The sequence below is a fragment of the Notothenia rossii genome (genome assembly GCF_949606895.1).
Source record: "Notothenia rossii genome assembly, chromosome: 7".
NCBI classification, from domain to species: Eukaryota; Metazoa; Chordata; class Actinopteri; order Perciformes; family Nototheniidae; genus Notothenia; species Notothenia rossii.
Genome location: NC_136905.1, coordinates 70,506,645 through 70,526,308, shown reverse-complemented (window position 1 = coordinate 70,526,308; position 19,664 = coordinate 70,506,645). Strand labels below are relative to the sequence as shown.

At 41.4% G+C, this 19,664-nt stretch overlaps 3 protein-coding genes across 4 annotated transcripts in view; 1 reads left to right on the top strand and 2 right to left on the bottom strand.

The window, feature by feature from the left end:
- Nucleotide 1: 1 nt before the first annotated feature.
- On the bottom strand, nucleotides 2-5,473 carry lrr1 (leucine rich repeat protein 1). Its single transcript, XM_079693028.1, has 5 exons — nucleotides 4,872-5,473; nucleotides 3,695-3,793; nucleotides 2,555-2,807; nucleotides 1,511-1,985; nucleotides 2-694 (listed from the first exon to the last, which is right to left on the bottom strand). The coding sequence occupies exons 1-5, from the start codon at nucleotides 5,052-5,054 to the stop codon at nucleotides 439-441; spliced, it is 1,266 nt and encodes a 421-aa protein (XP_079549154.1). The 5' UTR covers nucleotides 5,055-5,473; the 3' UTR covers nucleotides 2-438.
- A 315-nt stretch (nucleotides 5,474-5,788) lies between these two features.
- On the bottom strand, nucleotides 5,789-11,749 carry LOC307046586 (transmembrane protein 151B). 2 transcript variants are annotated; one of them, XM_079693025.1, is made up of 2 exons: nucleotides 11,612-11,749; nucleotides 5,789-9,476 (listed from the first exon to the last, which is right to left on the bottom strand). In XM_079693025.1, exons 1-2 carry the CDS (start codon nucleotides 11,732-11,734, stop codon nucleotides 7,863-7,865), a joined length of 1,737 nt encoding a protein of 578 aa, XP_079549151.1. In that variant the 5' UTR covers nucleotides 11,735-11,749; the 3' UTR covers nucleotides 5,789-7,862. The 2 variants fall into 2 exon arrangements, with proteins under 2 accessions (XP_079549151.1, XP_079549152.1); XM_079693026.1 differs by lacking the exon at nucleotides 11,612-11,749 and adding an exon at nucleotides 10,581-11,605.
- Nucleotides 11,750-12,236: 487 nt separating this feature from the next.
- Nucleotides 12,237-19,664, top strand: part of rpap1 (RNA polymerase II associated protein 1) — a 17,537-nt gene continuing 10,109 nt past the window's right edge. Inside the window, exons 1-14 of the mRNA XM_079692841.1 lie at nucleotides 12,237-12,377; nucleotides 13,067-13,272; nucleotides 13,464-13,612; nucleotides 13,856-13,948; nucleotides 14,099-14,267; nucleotides 14,589-14,753; nucleotides 14,922-15,149; nucleotides 16,517-16,632; nucleotides 16,757-16,855; nucleotides 17,516-17,617; nucleotides 17,699-17,866; nucleotides 18,356-18,535; nucleotides 18,629-18,763; nucleotides 18,913-19,083. Of these exons, the coding sequence (XP_079548967.1) occupies nucleotides 13,071-13,272; nucleotides 13,464-13,612; nucleotides 13,856-13,948; nucleotides 14,099-14,267; nucleotides 14,589-14,753; nucleotides 14,922-15,149; nucleotides 16,517-16,632; nucleotides 16,757-16,855; nucleotides 17,516-17,617; nucleotides 17,699-17,866; nucleotides 18,356-18,535; nucleotides 18,629-18,763; nucleotides 18,913-19,083 (1,977 nt within the window). The 5' untranslated portion in view covers nucleotides 12,237-12,377; nucleotides 13,067-13,070. The remainder of the gene's footprint in view (nucleotides 12,378-13,066; nucleotides 13,273-13,463; nucleotides 13,613-13,855; nucleotides 13,949-14,098; nucleotides 14,268-14,588; nucleotides 14,754-14,921; nucleotides 15,150-16,516; nucleotides 16,633-16,756; nucleotides 16,856-17,515; nucleotides 17,618-17,698; nucleotides 17,867-18,355; nucleotides 18,536-18,628; nucleotides 18,764-18,912; nucleotides 19,084-19,664) is intronic.

Here is a 19,664-nt window from a genome sequence, read left to right as displayed (position 1 = left end):
AAAAAGTTGTTACTTTTATTTGATTAAATTCACATTTATATACAATTGTGGGTTGTAATAAACAGTAAAACCAACTCCCATCGGCTAACACACACTGTGTTCAGGACAAATATCTAATTTCTTTATTCCCCTGCCGTGTAGAAGTAGGCCAAGTAGGAGAGTCTGAAGTTTGCTTTAACGAGCAGATAGAAAAAGAAAGATGACACTTTAACTGTCTCTTTGTGTCAGTGCTGCTTCCCACTATCATTATATAAATGCAGTGCCTCTCAGTTACAGATGGAGCAGGTAGCTGGGAACTGCATTATAATAGAACGTTAGTGTTATAACCCATCCACTTAAAGGCAGAACAAGAAAACGGCGTCCTCCAAGAGTATCTCAAATCCAAAATCCACAGCAGTTTTGGTGCATTTTATGTCCAAAAAAAGAGATTGTTCTTCATCATCTGATTCCTCTCTGGAGGGACTTGTCTAAAAACTCAGAGTAGCAGGATAGGGAGCAGAAGTGCTGCTGCACCGGAGCATCTGTGCCCCCCATGTCGTCCACCAGGACCACCGTGTGGGACACCTGGTGCAGGTTCATGCTGACCGCCGTCTTGATGAAGTAATTGAGGCACACACAGCCACACTCGCAGGTCTTCGCTACTTCCAGGTCCCGACACAGGTGGGCCGGGATGAGGTGAGGTCCGTATGGTAACCTGAGAGGAGAGTAAAGAAAAAAACAATTAGGAGTTATCTGTAGGTACAAAAAATGCAAAGCTCAACATTTCTGAAATTGTAGAGGCACCTTTACATAAAAAAAGTAAGAGGTTTAAGATCAAGCAGTAACTTTACATGAAAACACCTTTTTGATGAGGCTATTTAGAATCAGAATACCTTTACTCGTCATACAGAGGGGACATTTACATTTGTTACAGCAAGTGAAGAGACAAACATAGCTTAGTATTAATTAAGAAGCATGCATAAAAATACTAAAGATAAAAGTAGAAAATACAGAATTTGCATAATACACATCCGGTACCAGTAACAGTTTTTGAAATATAGCAGCCAGGTGAAAGTATTAAAGGTGGAAGTATATATATTGCACATTTACGGTATATATATATATTGCACATAAGTGGTACTCCACAACAGGGGTGTTTTACGAGTGTGTGTGTGGGGGGGGGGGGGGGGTCATGATGGTTGTAAAGTAAAGTTCCAACCTCGGAAATATAGCACTGTGGTTCAAAAAACCCTCAAGTTGTTATTTTAAATACATTTTGACTCTTATTTTTGTGAATTTTAACATCTTCTCTCTCACAAATGTATGATTAACCTCGCAATATATTCCAAAAAAGATTCCAGTGAATATGTGACTCTAATCTCGGAGAATACACAGAAATGTCAGAGTCATTTTCTCTAAATAATACCCCTTCCCCTGACCCCTATTTAAACATACAAATATAGATCTTTAAATCTACAGTGGCCCTAATGCGTACAAAGAGTATGACATTCTGAATATGTTCAATTCTCACCTGAGGTTGGCCACAGCTCTGGTAGCCAGCTCTTGCAGTGGAAGGGGGAACTTGAGTTTCATGGTGTGGTCCAGAGGGTTAGGTTGGACGAACGGATTTCCAAACAGGTCCAGGTTTTCCAGACTCAGCTTACGGAAGTCACCCGGCAACACAGCTAGCTGGTTATGCGCCGCGGACAGGAACCTCAGCGAGGATAGCCGGCCCATGTGGAACGGCAGACAGACGAGCTCGTTGTCGTCCAGTTTGAGATTCACCAGTTCTTTGAGCTGGCAGAACTGAGCGGGGAGGGAGCGCAGGCGGTTCTGGCTGAGGTCCAGCAGCTGCAGGGTGCGCTGCAGCGTGGACAGGCAGAGCGCCTCGCTGAAAGCCTCCAGGTGGTTGTTGTGCAGGATGAGCTCCGAGAGGCAGCCCAGGTCACCGATGGTAGCGGGGAGTTTCTTGATGTGGTTGTTACTAAGGTCAAGCTTCCGGAGAGCTGCAAAAACAAACAAAAACACAACTTAAGAAGGGCAATCAAGTTATATAATTGGCATTTACATAAAGAAGCATTTTTTTTAAAGAATGGCAACAGTAATTGAGACAATCAAATGTCTTCCCTAAGCTCATTAGCTCAGGATAATTTTTTGCAGTTTTTCCTTCTATAAATGTTTATAGTGGACATCATAACGTTTGAGGGAGGAAGTGATGTGTGTTGCTCTATTTATTGTATCTAGTTGTGGGAAAAACTGAAAATCTAAATAAACATATTGCTTTAAATATGAAAATAAATTCTACATTTGTCACTATGCTAATCATCAAGATCACTTTCCCAAACTTCCAAAAGCTTCTTCCAGTGACAAGACAAAACACAACCATTGATTGTCAAAGAATATGTAGAAACTATGATAACTACTGTAAACTGACCTCATTGGCTAAAATAGGAAAATAGCCCATTCAACATTTTCCATAAAAATAATTTGTGCATAAACAGAACGTAAATCGAGTTTTATCAAACGCAATAGGCATAAACATATTTGTTTGTGTGACCCGATCGCCTTACTCTACCTTTCAGGGACAGCATCCTCATGTCCACGCGGGACAGCTTGCAGTAGGACACCTGCAGCTGCTCCAGAGAGTAGGGGAAGCTGGAGGTGAGGGGGTAGTCCTTTTTGGAGACGATGCTGAGCTTCTTCTTGGGTTGCTCCACGTCTCTGGCACGAACAGGAGTGAGCGTGGAGAGAGGAAGGCTGCTGGCGTCACTCCCTCTGTCCGCCAGACGAGCAGCTGATAGGAAGTTCTTTAAGCTGTTTGCGTCAGCCTGCAAATAAATACATTACCTAACATGTGGATTCGTAGGTGAGAAACACAGCTCACTCACAGGTTCTCAGGTAGTCTTGTATGACCGGATTCCTGAAAATACTATTTTCCTGTAATCTATCTTGACACACTTACTTTAAAAGAACATTATGTCTGCTAAGCTAAATTCCCTTCTAACATTATGTATACAATTGTGAGTGTCATGTTAGCATTTAACATTCGACACTTATTTCATGTTTGGAAATGTAAACTCTGGGCTTTTTGAGGAATTTGAAATCATTAAATGTTTTCTTTTTTATCTCAAGTCAACCTTTAATAAGAATTCCCAATAAATGTAATGCATTATTGTTCAAAATGTTATTATGCTATGGTCAGGACATGTTATTACAGTGTTAGCCCAGCTATCACATTACTGGGTTTAATTCTGATCTGGTTAGGGGACATTTTTAGAATATTGCCACATACTTGGGTGATACAGTGTGTTAATTCAAAAGTAATTATTAAGTAATTACATAATTTCCCACAGTTTGGGAACTAGTTTTCACTGTCTACCTGCCTAAAGTGGCATTAGTCAGTTTGTGTATGTGTGCGTGCTCTTCATTCAACGCGGCAGGTTGAAATATGTTAGAAGAATCTAGGTGAAAGGTCACCGCTGACCTCAAACAGCCAGGAGGGCTTTACAGCAACTGAGAACAATGAGGCTGCATCAACAACCCAGTCACAACAACCCAATGTGCCTGTCTGGTGATAAATGAGCGAGTGGACAGTTTGGCTCTGGTCCATTTGCTTCAACATAAACCTGAAAGACTTGCTCTAGGCAAAAAACAACGACCGGTCTTCACTTGTAACAACCTTTAAAATGTAGTTACAACATGTTGGATGGCATACCTTGCTCAAACAAATGTCCACAGCTGGTTCCTTTATTCTCACAGTGGCCTTGCCTTCCTCCACAAACCAAGTGAAGAACTTCTCTATGTTGTCTTTCAGCTGCAAGAGAAAGTTGGCAAATGTCAGTGATAGAAAATACATGACACAACAACGAGAGAGCTTTTCACTGTCTCAACAAGTGCAGACGAATACTGAAAGCTTTGAACAAGATGGTAAACATGCAGGTGTTTGTCTTGGCAGCTGTGAGTTTTAAATTGAGCACTCGAAAGCAACGTTTGAGACAGTGAAAACATACTCTTAGGGTTTTTAATCCATGTCTTTCTGGGAAAGATAATGATGAATGATATAAAAATGTGCTTTATCATATGACACAGGGGGTTGAGTTAATGAAACCAAAATATATAATCCAAGTTACTGCAATGTGTTGTGTGACACATAAAAGCAATGCTTCTGATGCTGTCCATTTCTTTTGTATGTGCATTGTTCGTCTGCTGTTGAGCCCTATCAAAGGGGAATAGTACTTGCTTTATGACAGACAGACAATAAAGTTTATCTTATCTTATCTTCTACCCAAACAATGCTCTTTAAGTCAACCACTGGCTGATTCAGGCAAATATTATCATTCTATTTAAAAAAGAAAACTTCCTGTCAAATGCATGCTGGGAAGGGGTTTCAGTCCCCTTCCTGGATGGATGGACTACATAAACATACCCTAAAAATAACAAGAACTTATAATTATTGGAAAGAATACATGTAAAAGAAACATTCTTTGTATGTATGTACTTTTACTGCACTAAATGTATTTAGTTACTTTGTAGATTTTGTTTAATGATTTGAAATAGAATATATTTTAAAGCTTAAATAAGACTTAAGTGACACCTAGAGTAAAATTCACAAAAGCTACCCTGCAGTAGACAAAGTAATAAAAACTAGCTGCACCTTTACCAGCTTTGATAACACTCCAATTCATTAATAATTACAATCAAAACATGTCATTTATATTATTCGGAATGGGAATGTTGATGTATATTTGATGGTTATACTGAGCAGGACTTGTACTTGTAACAGAGTATTCCTACACTCTGGTAGTTCTACTTCTACACAGTCCAAAATCTGATTTCTTCTTCCATCTCTGGCAGCATCCTCACAGTTCAGACAGAGATCAGCAGACACTGACCTTGTACCTGGAGCCTGCTCTGTCTTTAGCTGTGCAGATCATCATGTAGATGTTGCTGCGATGACTCGTCTTATCCAATTGTTTCCCGATGGACAGCACCGCCCTGACCCCCTTCCCTCGGTTCCTAATCCCAAACGAGGGGAGCATCCGATTCACCACCTCCACATCACACTGCAGCTTCATCGCAACCGAAGACTTAATACAAAAACAAACACTTAAAGGTGAGGCCTAATGCCGAGTCAGAGGAGATGTGTTAGATGCATACTGGAGAAGAAACAGAAACTTCCGCGAAATAAGTAACGTCATGGAGCTTAGAGACACATCTTCACGGATGTCAATAACAACCAGAGCTGGCGTCTCTACCGGGCAGCAGCAGCTCCTGGACGCCCGTGAAGACAAGACATACAGCGGGGACACTTTGAGAATTCACCGGGCAGCTACCGGGAGCCTGTCGGTATCTTGACGGAGAGTAAAAGCTGTGGGACAGGTCTCCGTTGGCAGTTGGCTGCTGGTTAGCTACCGTTAGCATGATCGGGCGCGCGCAGGAAGTGACGTCATGGAATAGCTGGTTAAACCCAGCGCGGGATCCGTTAGCAGGAAAGGGAAAGACAGACGTGTTTTTGATGGACTAAAAGGGAGTCGGAACTAAAGGCTTTATTTACTCATTCACTGTAGGACAGTACAATGTTGAGTTGTTGTAACATGTGTATTTACAATATACTTAACTACATTTTCAAGGCTTTACTTTTTTGTTAGTTTCAACAATTATATGAACAAAATGAAGAAAAATACCGACTATTACTATTATTATAACAACAAACAAATAAACCAACAAAATAAATGAATATGTCAGTGACTTATTCAGACCAATGTCTGGGTATATTTGAGTGACTGACATAATTGTTTAGTCACAAATGTAAGATAATCAAAAGTAGCAATTACAATTCATATCTTATAAACATAATTGAGTTGTATTAATATTTGTTGAAACAGTAGTTTAATATACTGTATGATATTACATTATTCAATTAGTTTGGTCTGGTGGCCTGATATATAAAAAAGAAAATGTATTGTTTCATATTCACTTTTCGGTTTGTCTAAATACGTTTAATATATTTTGAAGTCGTGAAGATAACAATATTTCAGGTCTCAGAGAATGGCGACGACTTGCCTAACCAGACAAAGGGGGATTTGAGATGTTATTCACAAAAACATGTTTTACTTCTTCTCTTCCCTCTTATTTTGTATTTAAATCCTGTATGTTGCCCAGATGACACTCGAACAACACGCTTTAAAGCTTTTGATTTCATAAATGGTTTATTTAAACCAACAACCCTCCGTCTAGAAACAACAATGGAAAGCTAAGGTTTGTCTGAATGTCAGTGTTTCTTTGTATTTGTACATTTGTACTTGAGTCTGAGAGTGTCTGACATCGTCTCCTCACATCAAAGATCACAGGAGAAACTTAGCTCACTCCTTCCAATTCATCTTCAGTATGAACACACACAAGGATGTGCATTCGTTAGCAACCTTAAACTAAAATAAAAAAACGTGCTACATGCAGTGATATAAATTATGCATTTCATTAAAGCGAATTAAACCCCAACAATCCTGTCCTGTTAGATGACTCATCATACTATTTTCATATTTTTTCGCATTTGAAAGTACTTCCTTCAATCTGACAGGGTGCAGTAAACTTATGCACATACAATCATTTTTGAGGATTTTTTTATTGCTAACACACGTCTTTGGTTTCACTATTAATCAACAAAAAAAGACAATACATTTAGTAACAACATGCAACTTTTCTTTTTTCTTCTTCTAGTCTGAGATATGCTTCTAACTTGCACACATCTTACACATATAAAAACACCAACATAGTCAATGTAGAAACTGGTTAAGATTTGCATCATGTGTTTTTTCAGAAATATAAGAAACAGTGGGATGCAGAGGTCGTGCATTTTTCATGTATCAGATGTTGTGTTGTGTGCACCATTTATTCAAGTTTTTTATTTTTGTCATCATACACACTGTAGTGTGTGAGTAGACAGAATGTAGCTGCTACAAAGGGTGTATGACAATGCAGAGGTGATTTAGATACACAAGTACACCCTGTCTTTCCCACATTTAACTGTAATAATATGGACATGTGCAATTCAATACTCTGAACTTTTGGTGACTTTGTTAAAAAATAGAGGTTTGTATTTAGAAGGATAGTTTATATTGTTTGTAGTGGGGTTTCATGAAGTACTAGTCAGTGTATTACCTACAGAAGATGGCAGAGGTCACACCCCCAGTTGGGAGAAACAGGCCCATCTAATAACATCAACATCAGTATAAGTGAACAATATATTTTGAGTAGTTTCAGCGCTTAACCTGACTGCCCTTTCAGGTGAAGAACAGAAGCCGTGACAGAAACAACACATTTACCTCGCACAATACAGGAGTTGTTGGGCAACAACTGCCTCGATTGGTTAGTAATTTGTATTATTGTGTAACTTTGGTTAATTTAGATTGACTAAAGTCACCCAATAACAGAGACTGACCGACAGTTACTATATAAAGATGTATATTATATTATATGTAGTCTATGCCAGCATAGACTAGTCTGGTGGCTTTAAAGAGAGAAAAGATCAAAAAGGTACCTGTAAAAAAGGGCAGTCGCCGGAAAGGTAAAGGGGTACAAAATATTCTATAGGATTATTTTAGTTGGCTTAAATATGTTTTGCTACTAGCCCTAACACAACAGTTGGTTAAATTGCTTACATTTTGGGATGCTACTCTGTGCCGACCCCATCTACTGTAGCTAATACACTGTCGATGTGAATTATTCAATCGTACAACCCTACGTCCAACAATCAAAACTATCACCTTGAACCTTTTTTATATGTGGAATTTTTTGAAACAGCTCCATAAATCAAAAATGTCATTCTGTCTAAGGAGCAAACATGTGAATCCATCTTGGCTCATCAATAAGTGTCCTAGTGTCCTTCACAGATCCGTCTCTACAAAGGACGACCCTCTTCGTATGTAATATCGCCTCACTTCCCTCCCGTCCTCACCCCCACAGCCCTCAGGCCTATGCACGATGAGCACAGGGAAGAAGCGGGCGTCCCTATAGGTGGGCGGACTGTCGCTGAGGGCCAGCTGGCTGGAGTCAGACCTGCAGCACGGCTCCTCCACGCAGCAGGGGTCCGTCAGGTTGCTGCTGCGGCTCCCCCACAGAGCCATGGTGCGGTGGGAGCCGTACATGCGGCAGAGAGAGAAGCGGGAGGTGTCCAAGGAGAGGTGGGAGTGTAGCAGCGCTCCCCGGCAGGAGAAGATGGAGGAGCAGCTGGAGCTGGTGACGAACCTCCTCCTTCCTCCTCCATCACCTCCTTCAGTCGGCTCCCTGCATTGCTCGCAGTCCTCCTGGCTTTGCAGGGCGCCGTAACTCTGAGCAGTCTGGCTGCCCTCCAGGAGGAAGCAGTTTGAGGAGGAGTTGCATTCAGTTTCTGGTAAGGAGTTCGAGTCGGCTGTGCTCATGTTTATCAGTATAGCCTCAGAGTAGCTAGGGATCACCTGGCGGTTACAGCGTATGTGCCACTCCATCTCAGTGCTGTCCAGTGTGTCTACTCTGGGAATAACACACCCAGTATTAGGCCTGTCTTCATCGAGAGGAGACGGGCTGTACTCTAACCCGAATAGTTTCTCTATGCGGTAGTGCACATAGGTAGTGCGGTACTCTATCAGCACTCTCAGAGGCCACGACAGCATGAGCAGAGCTGCCAGCCAGAAGGCGACCTGCGAGCTGTACCAAGGCAACCGGTCAGGGTCCACATAGGCTATCAGGTTTTCTCTGAAGTCCACGTTCTTCAGCTGCATGCCCTCCCTGGCCTCCATGTAATCGTCCAAACCCTCGATTTCAGAGAAGAACCTGGCTCTCTGGTTGAGGTAATCGTTTTCTGGCCCGGCCTCTGTGAAGCTGAAACATTTAGTGAAGCGCAGGCGAGTCGCCGGAAGTCCCTCCAAGCCCATGAGGTCACGTGACACATCTTTCATCCCGCAGCGGCCGAAGTCAAACTCCCCCTCGACCACATGCGTGTTCACCCTCTCATGGTACACCTGCATGGTGGTGTAGGCGTCTCCATTGCGATATCGAGTGACCTGACGGGTCCGACGGACAAAGTGGTAGCTGATGGCCTTCCACCAAATGCAGGGTTGGGCCTGTCTCATGCTCAGCACGCGCTCGTACACGCTGTCCACGTCTGCTTTGCTCTGCAGCTCGCTCCTCGCTCTGCAGTGCCAGCACTCCACCATGTATAAGACGTAGAGCATGAGCAGGAAGGCCAGAGGGATGTAGATGTAGCCGTCAGAGCAGGGGCTATCATGGTAGATCATTGAGTGTCCGCTGACACCCATCCCAGAGGCGCCCCGCAGGGAGGAGGTGAACGAGGCCGAGAATGAGGAGGTGAGGGCCGAATTGAAGCTGATTTTGGTGACCCGGGTCAGCTGGCACCAGGCCACGGCGCCCAGGCAGCTGTACATGAGCACAGAGAGCAGCAGGCAGCGCCAATGGGACTCCCGCCACACACAGGCACCGAGGGACTGCTTCACAGGACGCTGCTGCAGAGAGAGAAAGAGTAATGAGGAAAAGGCACTCAGAGCAATGAGGCCATTAAACCTGGCGACGACAAGCAGTAGAAATGCAAATGAACGGGGCAGCACTGGCCAGGCTTTCCCATACCTAAGCATAAAGTACATCAAAATAAATAAAGCGCAGTGGAGTTCACTCAACCACGTAGTGTCCCTGGGAGGCTCTGAGTCACAGCAGCCGAAATAAATGAACATTCACTAAGGTGTTTTCACACATCTATCTCTGAAATTAATTGAATATATATTGCCTGAGGGAGAAATGTAATACTACAATTGACACAGTAATATTCCAGGGTAAAACTACAAAACATCATCATTAAACCCTTCGAAATGAAAACCCAATGGTAGAAATTAGTCATGCAACTAATGAAAGTTTCTATTATCGATGTTTCTGCAGATTGTATACTAGATTCATCAATTAATTTCAGAAATAGTGAAAATGTCCATCACAGTTTTTTCCCCAATATTATGTATTTTCAAATTTCATTTTGACTCAAATGTATTGACTCATACTTAACTGAACTATATCTCATTTGAGCTATCTCTGGGCGTTCTGCTGCATACGTAGTCTTTTTTAATATTTTCATAAAAATATTGTATTATTTTGACTTAAGTAAAATTTGAAATACTATTGTACAACATGTTCTTTATGTACATATGTTTTTATTGGATTGTTATAGATAAGTTGCATTTTCTGCTTATATTGTGGGCTTTTTCGTCTTTTACCCAAGAAATAAATCGTAATATTTCTCCCAGCACAGCTTAAAACAAACACACATGTTGAAGTATTCAGATTTTTTTCAAGCATCTCTGCTCTACACGTATCTGCTGAGTATTCGGTGGATAGCTCGGGGCAGAGAAACAGAAAGTGCTCACATTTGCAATACTGACCACAAGTTTAATTGTCCCGTTCAGCAGAGACACACTTGCCTAAAGCTATTTAATCAGTAACACTAACTGTAAAATACGCTAGTGCGTAACCCTTTATGATTACAGAGATCAAAACATTGCAACATTTAATGTGTGAATCTTCAAGGAGGCTAGTTTAGGAATTCAAAATAAATGTGATCCCACCTTCAAACATTTTTTTCTCCAAGCGACTATGATATTCTTTGATATTTTGTCCTGATCTTGTGGTGGCCATGGTCCTCATGAGATCCTGTGTTCTTGTTGGTATACCTCTGGTGTTTTATGGAGTGAAGCAATTTATGCTGACAACCAGCCCATCCATTACTGCGCTGACACAGGGGTGGGATGTCTCTTTGCTGGTTCCACCTCGGTTATGTATGGGGAAAACAGGGATGCATGTCTTTAGTACCAGACGATGGACTTTCCAGTTGTCCAGGCTTTCTGACTACAGATTGGACAGATTGTAACACTGTTAGATGATGTTGTTTTATCATGTTTGTAAGTGCAAATCTAGCCCTTCAATTTAACGTTAAACTAATTTAACTAAATATGCGGGCAGATGCATATCTGCAGTATAACATAGGAATTAGCATGGACACTGGATCTGATGTAAGACAACTCGTGTTCTCTTACTATCTGTGCATGGCTGGCTGCACAGAGCCAGTCCCCCAGATGGAATCAAAGTAATAACTCTATGACAGTAAAGTCTGAGGGCATGAAGGAGCAAACACAGACATGCATATAAAGATCAACACTTAAAATCATGCATATGACTTTGTAAATACAATATTTGCAGCTTAAGAACTCTCTTTAGGAATAAAGTGCATGCATTATGAGAATATCTTTCCATGGATTCTAGTGTCACTGAAATGGATTCTTCTCACGAGCAGAGAGGCTGTTTGGCTGCAGGTGGAAGGTTGCACTGAGAGGATGTCAATAAAGGATTTATATTTCAAGAAGACACAGAGATCAGAATGCATAGGATATAAATCTAAATTCGGAAGGAATTTTATACAATAAGCTTGATGAACTTGCATCTTCAATTGGGCTTATTTGCATTGCACAACAACAATGTTTATGGATCAGAATGTATTTTAATTATTAAAAGTAATCAATTGATCAGAACTATTCATAGCTGATATTTCAAAGGCTTTTGTTCAAAATTCTAAATGAACGTGAGGTATGTGTACACCTACCTCCTCCGGGACATCACTCTCTGCCGGTGAGTCCTGCTCATCCTCCTGCTCCTCTTCCTCAGCCTCAGTGGGAGCATCGTTGACCGCCGTGTCCTCCGCAGAGTCCGGATCGGAGGAGAGCATGCTGCACTTTTTCGCATGTCAGAGACAGATTATAAACTCACTCCTTTTTCCTCACTTGCACTAGCTGTCTTGCTCCCCCTTTGTGCGCCCCCTTCAGCTCCACGGCGTCTGGGCCGGAGCCAGCGGGCTGCTGCTGCTGCACGGAGCGGGGGTCCCGCGGTGGTCCCGCCTGGCCTGGCACAAGGGGGCGGGGTTGAGGGATTTCACCGCAGCAAAGACAGCAGCAGTTAACCATGATGCAGTCGGCGAGGCTGTCAGTGGCCAGTTTAAATTACCTAATTACATCCATACATTACTGCACAATGTTCTTCCAGATGCACGAACGTTGTCCAGTGTCCCGGAGTAGAGAGATGAAGGATGTGGTTAAACCTACACGTTACACGACATAAAATAGCGACGATTCGTTAAACTCTTCCCCGAAAATGCAGATAAAAGGCGTATGCTTTCTAAGACGTAAAATGACCTAAGAATATTTAGGAGAAGGGGGTCGTAGAGGAAAAAATGTCGAGGTCGCTTCGCTTTCCTGTCTATCTATCCTGGTGGAGCTTTTGTTTTGAAGGTGCAGCGTGGTGTCACATTAAAGATCTTCCGTGTTGGTCAAGCGAGAGTTGTGTATCACCACGGAACCAGCACTCAACTGAAGGTTAGCTTGCACAAATGTGACATATTTTAACACAACAAAGACTTCAACATTTTAATTAAGTTGAGTTGGATAACTTTAGCTTTCGCTGAGTGAGGTTTGAGATGTTCAGCTAACGTTAAATGTTCCGTTCAGCCCCGGTGCGTGCTGATGTAAACTAACGTACACGTGAAAACGGGAAAGCAACATTAAACAGGTAGCTAGTGAGCTAATGTGAGACATAAGTAATTTATTTGTTTAAGTTGTTAAAGTCGGTAGTTTTCTGTCATTTTTACACTCCTAGATAACGGGAGTTACGCTTAAGATTATTAGCCATGCCTAATGCATATCCTCACGTTACCCAAAAGTATAGAGAGATAAATTAATATTGAATTGACATTATTTTTCTTAAAATGATGGTGTTCAATATGCCAGAATGGAATTCAAATGTCTATGTATCTGTCAACAGGGGCGTAACACAGTTATTTTGTGGGCAGCTTTGGGCCCCTAAATCATCACAACGTATCACTCCTATATCCTATACTACTATAATCGTGTCAAAGTCTGTTTCCTCCACTATAACGGCTTAGCTCAGGCAATGCCAAATGTTGGAGAGGTTGGATTCATGTACCAGTATAGGGAGACACAAACGGATAGGGGAAATTAGAGTTTGTCAAAAAGGTGTCTTTATAATCATCTTTTGTGTCTTTCAGAGTGATGTTGCGGCGTCCCAAGCCAACTGACTCTGAGGCAGACGTCCTCAGAGATCAGGAGAAGTTTCTGACCTCTGGTGCTCCGTCTGCTGCCAGTGTGGTCCGCCGTCCTGACAAGAGGAGAGGCGAGGCTGGAGGAGAAGGAGGAGGGGAGCATAACGGGAAGATTGATGAAGAAAGACAGAAAGATGTTGTCACTATAGAAGGTAAGAGATCGGTCTGTTTTAAAAAATAACTGTAACAACTCATTGACAATGTTCCTTAAACTCAAAATGAGGCATTGTAGTAGTCAACATTAATAATTTACACACTTCTCCAAGTGGACTATATCTATCAATCAAACCTTTTTTGTACACCGTACATACAATTATTTAAATATCTTCTATGTTTCTTCAAGATCTTCCAGACGAACTCCCGTCTCTGACGCCAGCCCCTCCGAAGAAGTCTCGCTTCAAAACTGGTTGTGTCACTTTTGAGGATGAGGATGCTAGGGAGAGGCTGGACAAACATGACACTCACGTCAGCGCTGTGCTCTCCAGGATCGTTGTAAGTACCTGTTGTTAAATATGAGAGTGGGAAGTTTAAATCAGTGACTGTATGCCAAAGAAATAGCCTTTTTTCTCTGTTGGACATATTCAGGTATACATACATACATCCAGTTTGTCCCTTACACTTTGTTGAACTGCTTTTTTCAGTTATCCAAGCTGGTTGATATCATATTTAGCTTGACAGTTTGAAATATCATAATGTTTTACTGGCCGAATCAATAACATTATTATTTGTTTTCAGGAGAGAGATACCAGCTCGACTCCAATATCTCTACCAGCAGTTACAGGCATGGCTTTCCCCAAAGTAATGCACCGCTCAGAAAACAGCTGTCAGGTAAAAAGTTATTATTCCTATTCTTTCTGTCTTAAAGTGTCTAAGACAATTTAACCATAAAGCTAAAACTCACAAACAAATATCTGTATGTACAGAAATACTGCATTCATTTGAATTCTATTGTTAAATGTTATTCCTGCTTACTACTAGGTGCAACAATCTTCAGCTGGTGGAAGGAAGAGTATCTTTGCTCTTCAGTTTGCAGTTCAGAGACTCAAGGAGGGAAAGACACCTTTACATTGTGCACCTAAAGCTCCCCACACACCTGAACGCACAGAGCAGAACCTGCAGCCTGAGAGCAGCATGGATACAGATGATAGTAAGTAAATGGGATTCATATCATAAAGTGATGTTGGTTTTTGATGTAGGATCCTCAGGTGGTCAGTTGAATGGATCCCAGGGAAATACAGAAACAATATGACACAAACTTTGAAACCAATTCTATTTGAATACATCGATACCTTTTTATACCTTGCAGTGCTCTGGAGTTTTGGATGTTTGGATCACACAAATAGAAAGATTACGTGGCTAGTACTGGAATCTATTACCAAATAGAATGATACAGCCATAGTTGGCGTTAAAAAATCTATCTAGCCCTCTTCACATTCAATTTTTCCTCTCTCTCCTTCCTATTCAACAGAGCCAGCTGCATCCTCAGGTCCCAGCCTGCTCTCTGGTAAGGGGCTCGGGGTCCCAGACAGCTCAGGAGAGACGATAAGGATCCACAGGGAGAACCAAGAGAAGCTCCAGGCCATGTCCAAGTCTGAGATACTACAGGAGCAGAGGAGACTTTTAACCCAGCTCGGTAGGCAATGATGTTGTCCACATGATAGTTAAATAAAATAATATACAGTATGTTGTGATGAAGACATATGTTGTTGAGTTTGTATCCTATCGAGTCAAATACACGAGAACTTTTTTTCTTCTTTTTGTTGGCACTTTTTCTTTTAACACGATTATTTCCGCTTCCCAGATCCTACACTGGTGAACTTTGTTAGGTCTCGAAAAGCCAAGAGCGTCCCGTCCTCTGCCTCCGCATCCGAAAAACAACCCCAGGGCAAAAGTAGCAGGGACAATTTTCCTCTTGAAAATCTGAGCAGAGAGTCAGACTCCTCCATCGCATCTCTGCCACTTCAGAAACCCCAGGAAGTAGAGATGGAAGGAGAGGAAGTGCCACCACAACCACCGCCTGCTGTGAGAGGTATGATGTATTCAAAACCTTTTTATCTGGTCAGTTGTTCCTGATCCCCTGCATGTCAATAACTACGCTATATTATATTTCATATCTCGTTAACATTATCATAACATTATCTTCCAACTTTTTTCACTCCATATATTGGACAATTGTTGATGATCCTTCCAGTGAAAAGCATGTATCTCCAGATATGGGGATTTGAAAGGTTAATGATAAACTGAAGGGTGACATTTGACATTATTAAGATAAATAACTTATTTGAAAAGCCTCTAGATTAGCTGGAATAAGCATCGTCACAAAGATCAAAAGCGTTTTTTCTCTGACATTACTATTATTATTTATTACATTTTATTTTGTATACCCCTGGAAATAATTACTGCACTTTATTCCTTATTCCTACATAAGTATGTATGCTGCGTGTATTTCTTGTCTTATGTTTTTTTTGTTTTGATGGCACCTTTTAAAAGGGAGAAGCTTTTCTTCTTTCATTGTACATGTATAAAGACATTAAATGATTCTATTCTATCCGTGGTTCTCACAAACAGGGGGAATATTCAAGAATAATTGAAATTGTTACCTTGTTGCTTAGACAGTCAAATTATTCAACTGGAGGCATATTTTGAGGAAAAAGTCATCTGTGTGTCTTCATCTCCCTTTTGATGTATCTTCCTCACCTGATGCTCCCTGCTCTCCCTCTCCTCTTCCTCTCAAGCATCCCTTCTCTGATTTTATAATTAATTTGTGATGATTCTGCTGCATGGATAAAATCCCGACATTAAGCTGGTCATTGACTTCACTTTGTGTGATTAGCAGAAAGGCCGGACTGAGCCAGAAGTAGCCACTCACTGCAATTAAGTTACTGCAGATCATTCAAAGAAAACTCCCAGCTCAGTGTTCCTCATGGAGTTGTTATCATCTTTTGTCCACCTCATCTTAAATGAAGCCTTAGTTGACTTAGTTCTCAGGTCTTTATTCTTGCAACAAAAAATATATATACATGCAGGATTGTTTTTTCGTCCACGTTGAACATTTTCTTGCTTTTAATGAGAGATAGTTTTTGTCCGTATTGATCTGTTGTGACATGTGTGGTCTCCCCAGAATTAATATTTGTGTATTAAAGCAGATTTACTTTAACTGGAAAATAGAAACATCTGCACCCCTACTGAAAATGTATCCATGTGTCTATGTCTTCAGGAGGAAGCACATGTGCTGTTACTGTGGTTTCATATAGTCAGTAATCACTAGTTTGTGTTTATAGTTGTGAAGTAGTGGGAGTTCTCTATCTGGGCTGGCTATACAGACGACAGTTGTACCAAATTAAACTTCACACATGATTGCTAAGACTTGCTGTTTCCTTCTCTGTGTGAATCTAGAGCAGGATCTGCTGCTGAAGCCTCAGAAGACATGGGTCCACATGGATAAGGCGGAACCGGAGAAGCTGGAGTGGATGAAAGACTTGCCTGCACCCAGAAGGAAAGGAACCAAGAAGGTGCAGAGATATTTCTTACAATACCAGTGGATAACATTTTCATTGATTTCAATTCAAATCTTGTATTTGAATACGATTTTCTGCATTGAGTCAACACATTGTGTGTTTCTGTTTCCGGATGCAGGCCATGCAAGCTCGGTTTGACTTTGCAGGGACTTTGATTCCACCAACGCAGGATCTGCCCACTCATTTAGGCCTGCACCACCACGGAGAGGAGCCTGAGGTCAGTAGAGAATACATAACAATATATAGAACATCTTTAGTAGGGCTGCTCGATTATGGCAAAAATCATAATCTCGATTATTTGGGTCAATAATTGTAATTGCGATTATTCATTGACTTTGAAAACATCCATTTATTGGAGGAAAAAAATGTGAACAGCATTTGTTTAACAGTTGATTACCCTGAACGTTAAGTATAATTACACTGAAAACCCCCCAAAAAAAAAGATTATAAAAAAAAAAAAGTAATAATAATACAAAATAATCGTTTTATTTCGATTACGTTGTTTTCGTAATCGTTGCAAGCCATAATTGCGAATAAAATACGATTAATTGAGCAGCCCTAATCTTTAGGTCTATTCACGATGTTCCTTTGTATTTAAGATAGCTTTTAAGAAACTCAATAGAAGCTCAAATGCAAAAAAACCTATTTGGATCAGCCATAGGGATTTGCTTATGTCTATTTTCTAATGTAAAATGATTGAATACATGTTCTAGTTATTATTTAGGTTGTTTCACTGTGACAGCCCAAAATATCTTTGAAAAAGGGAAGCGGTATCTAGACTAAAAACCAAATTATTGTTAAAGGTTATCTTTTAAGATGAGGCTCCAGGTATTTTCTTTAAAGTATTTGTACTCTAACATTGGTGACTTCTCCTCAGCGGGCAGGTTACTCCCTGCAGGAGCTCTTCCTGCTGTCTCGGAGTCAGCTGATCCAGCAGAGGACTCTAGCCATCAGCACTCTGGCTAACATCCTCTCAAAGGTACACAAACAGACACACACACTGTTGCTGCAGAGGCACATTACTTTAGTTACTCATGTGGGTTCATTTCTTCCTCTGTAGGCCCGTACCGGGGAGTACCTGTCTGTCCTGAAAGGCAGCATGGTGTCAACTCTGCTCGACGCCGGGCTGCTCTTCCTGCTCCGCTTCGCCCTGGACGACGGTGTGGAGGGAGTGATGTCTGCAGCTGTGCATGCACTCAAAGCTCTTCTCGTCTGTGAAGAGGATGAAGTAAGGACACTTGAAAGTATAACAGTGTGTCATTAACCTTTGTGCATCACTTGGGACACTTGAAATATAAATGTGTTTATCATTGTGAGCGTGTTAATGCATGTGGGCATAGATTTTGGCAAGAATATTAGCTTTTTCCTTCCTCAGAATCATGAAAGTTTAAGCTCCTATAACAAAGCCATGCAGCCAAAACACAGACACTCAAACCCTTACCTTTTCATTAAGGTCTTCAGAACAACTTTTTGGGATGCACATCGAACAGCCTTTAGTCTTTTTCATATTATTGTATCATTTAATCTGCAAATACTCACCTGAATCTAATTAGGAAGTGATTGTGCAGAGTGCAAGATCACAGTAAAGTTTTTCACAAACTGAAAAGGAAAAATGGTTCGTTGAAGAGAGGATAGACTTTGGTTGTCTGTTAAAGTTCTTCTGTATTCCAGTTCAATGTCTATCCTTCTTGTTCATTTCTAAACGTTGCCCTCTTAGGAGTGTTTGGACTGCACCTTCTCCTGGTTCCGCGGCCTGGCCTCCTTCCCTCTGTTACCATCTAATCAAGAGGAGGAAGAAGAGGAAGATGCAGGGCTGCCAGAAAATATGAAGTTCACAGCTGAGGAGAGGGAGGAGAGGAAGAAAGATCATGATGTGGCAAGTCAGGATGTTGTCAAGGTAAACATTTGCTTTTTCAGATGTGTTGCATATTGTAAATGTTAAAAAGTTCCGTAGATTAAGTTTGGAGGATCATTTCTGTCTGTGTTTCAGGGCCTGCTCAAGATGAAACTGCTCCAGAGGCTGCGTTACATCCTTGAGGTGGTCCGACCGTCTCCTCCTGTGGTCCAGAACATCCTGCAGATCCTGACTCGTATCGCCAGGCACTCCTCTTCATCTGCCACCGTGGTAAAAACCAGTCACTTAAATACATAGAATGATAACAAATAAATATTGTGCATAAGGAGGACTGTTACAATAAGTCCCACCTTGGCTATATTCAAACATTCATAGCACCCAAACATTGCCAGATTCAATAAAATGTATTTCCCTCTCAGGTGCTCAACTGTCCTCGCTTGATGAAAACGGTGCTGTCAGAGTTCCTTCCCTCTTCCTGGACCACGCCATCTTCTCCTCTTCCTCAGTCTGTTTACGGACTCCCACTGGCCAGTGCCATGAAGCTGTTGCGAGTATTAGCTACCTCTGGCAGACATGCCTGTGCCAGACTGGTAAGGACAGCTGTGGAATTGATTAGGGCAGAACAGTATAATGGACTGATTATTTGTTAGACTAACTTTGTTTTAGCAGTTGTTTTGCTTACTTGATTAACTGTGTCAATAATGGTAATGCCTTTCACATATGAAAGTATCAAGTGATGTGGGAATAATGGAGACACCTTTCTCTATTGATCATGCCAGTGGCGTAACTATCGACGGTGCAAAAACATTTTTGGGGCCCCAATGGCATTGACCGCTTCACGCAGTCTTCAAAGTAACCAAGCAACCTAAATTGATTTGTAATTTGTCTGTCCAATGACCTTGCTCCCTTTCATGTCATGTGATACCTCTGCGTGACGAGCGAACCGTTTAACCAACCTGTACTGTAGCTAGCAGCAGCAAGTTTGGCAGCATTATAAAAAATGTAGTAGCTTGCATTTATAATGTACAGCAAACCAGACCTTGTTACGCCACTGGATCATGCTCAAGTCATTTGTTTGCATAGTACTGTATGTGCATGGGTCTGAAATCTAACATCTGGGACCAATTATAGTCTTGACTGTCTGTAAAATGCAAAAATAGCAATTAATGTT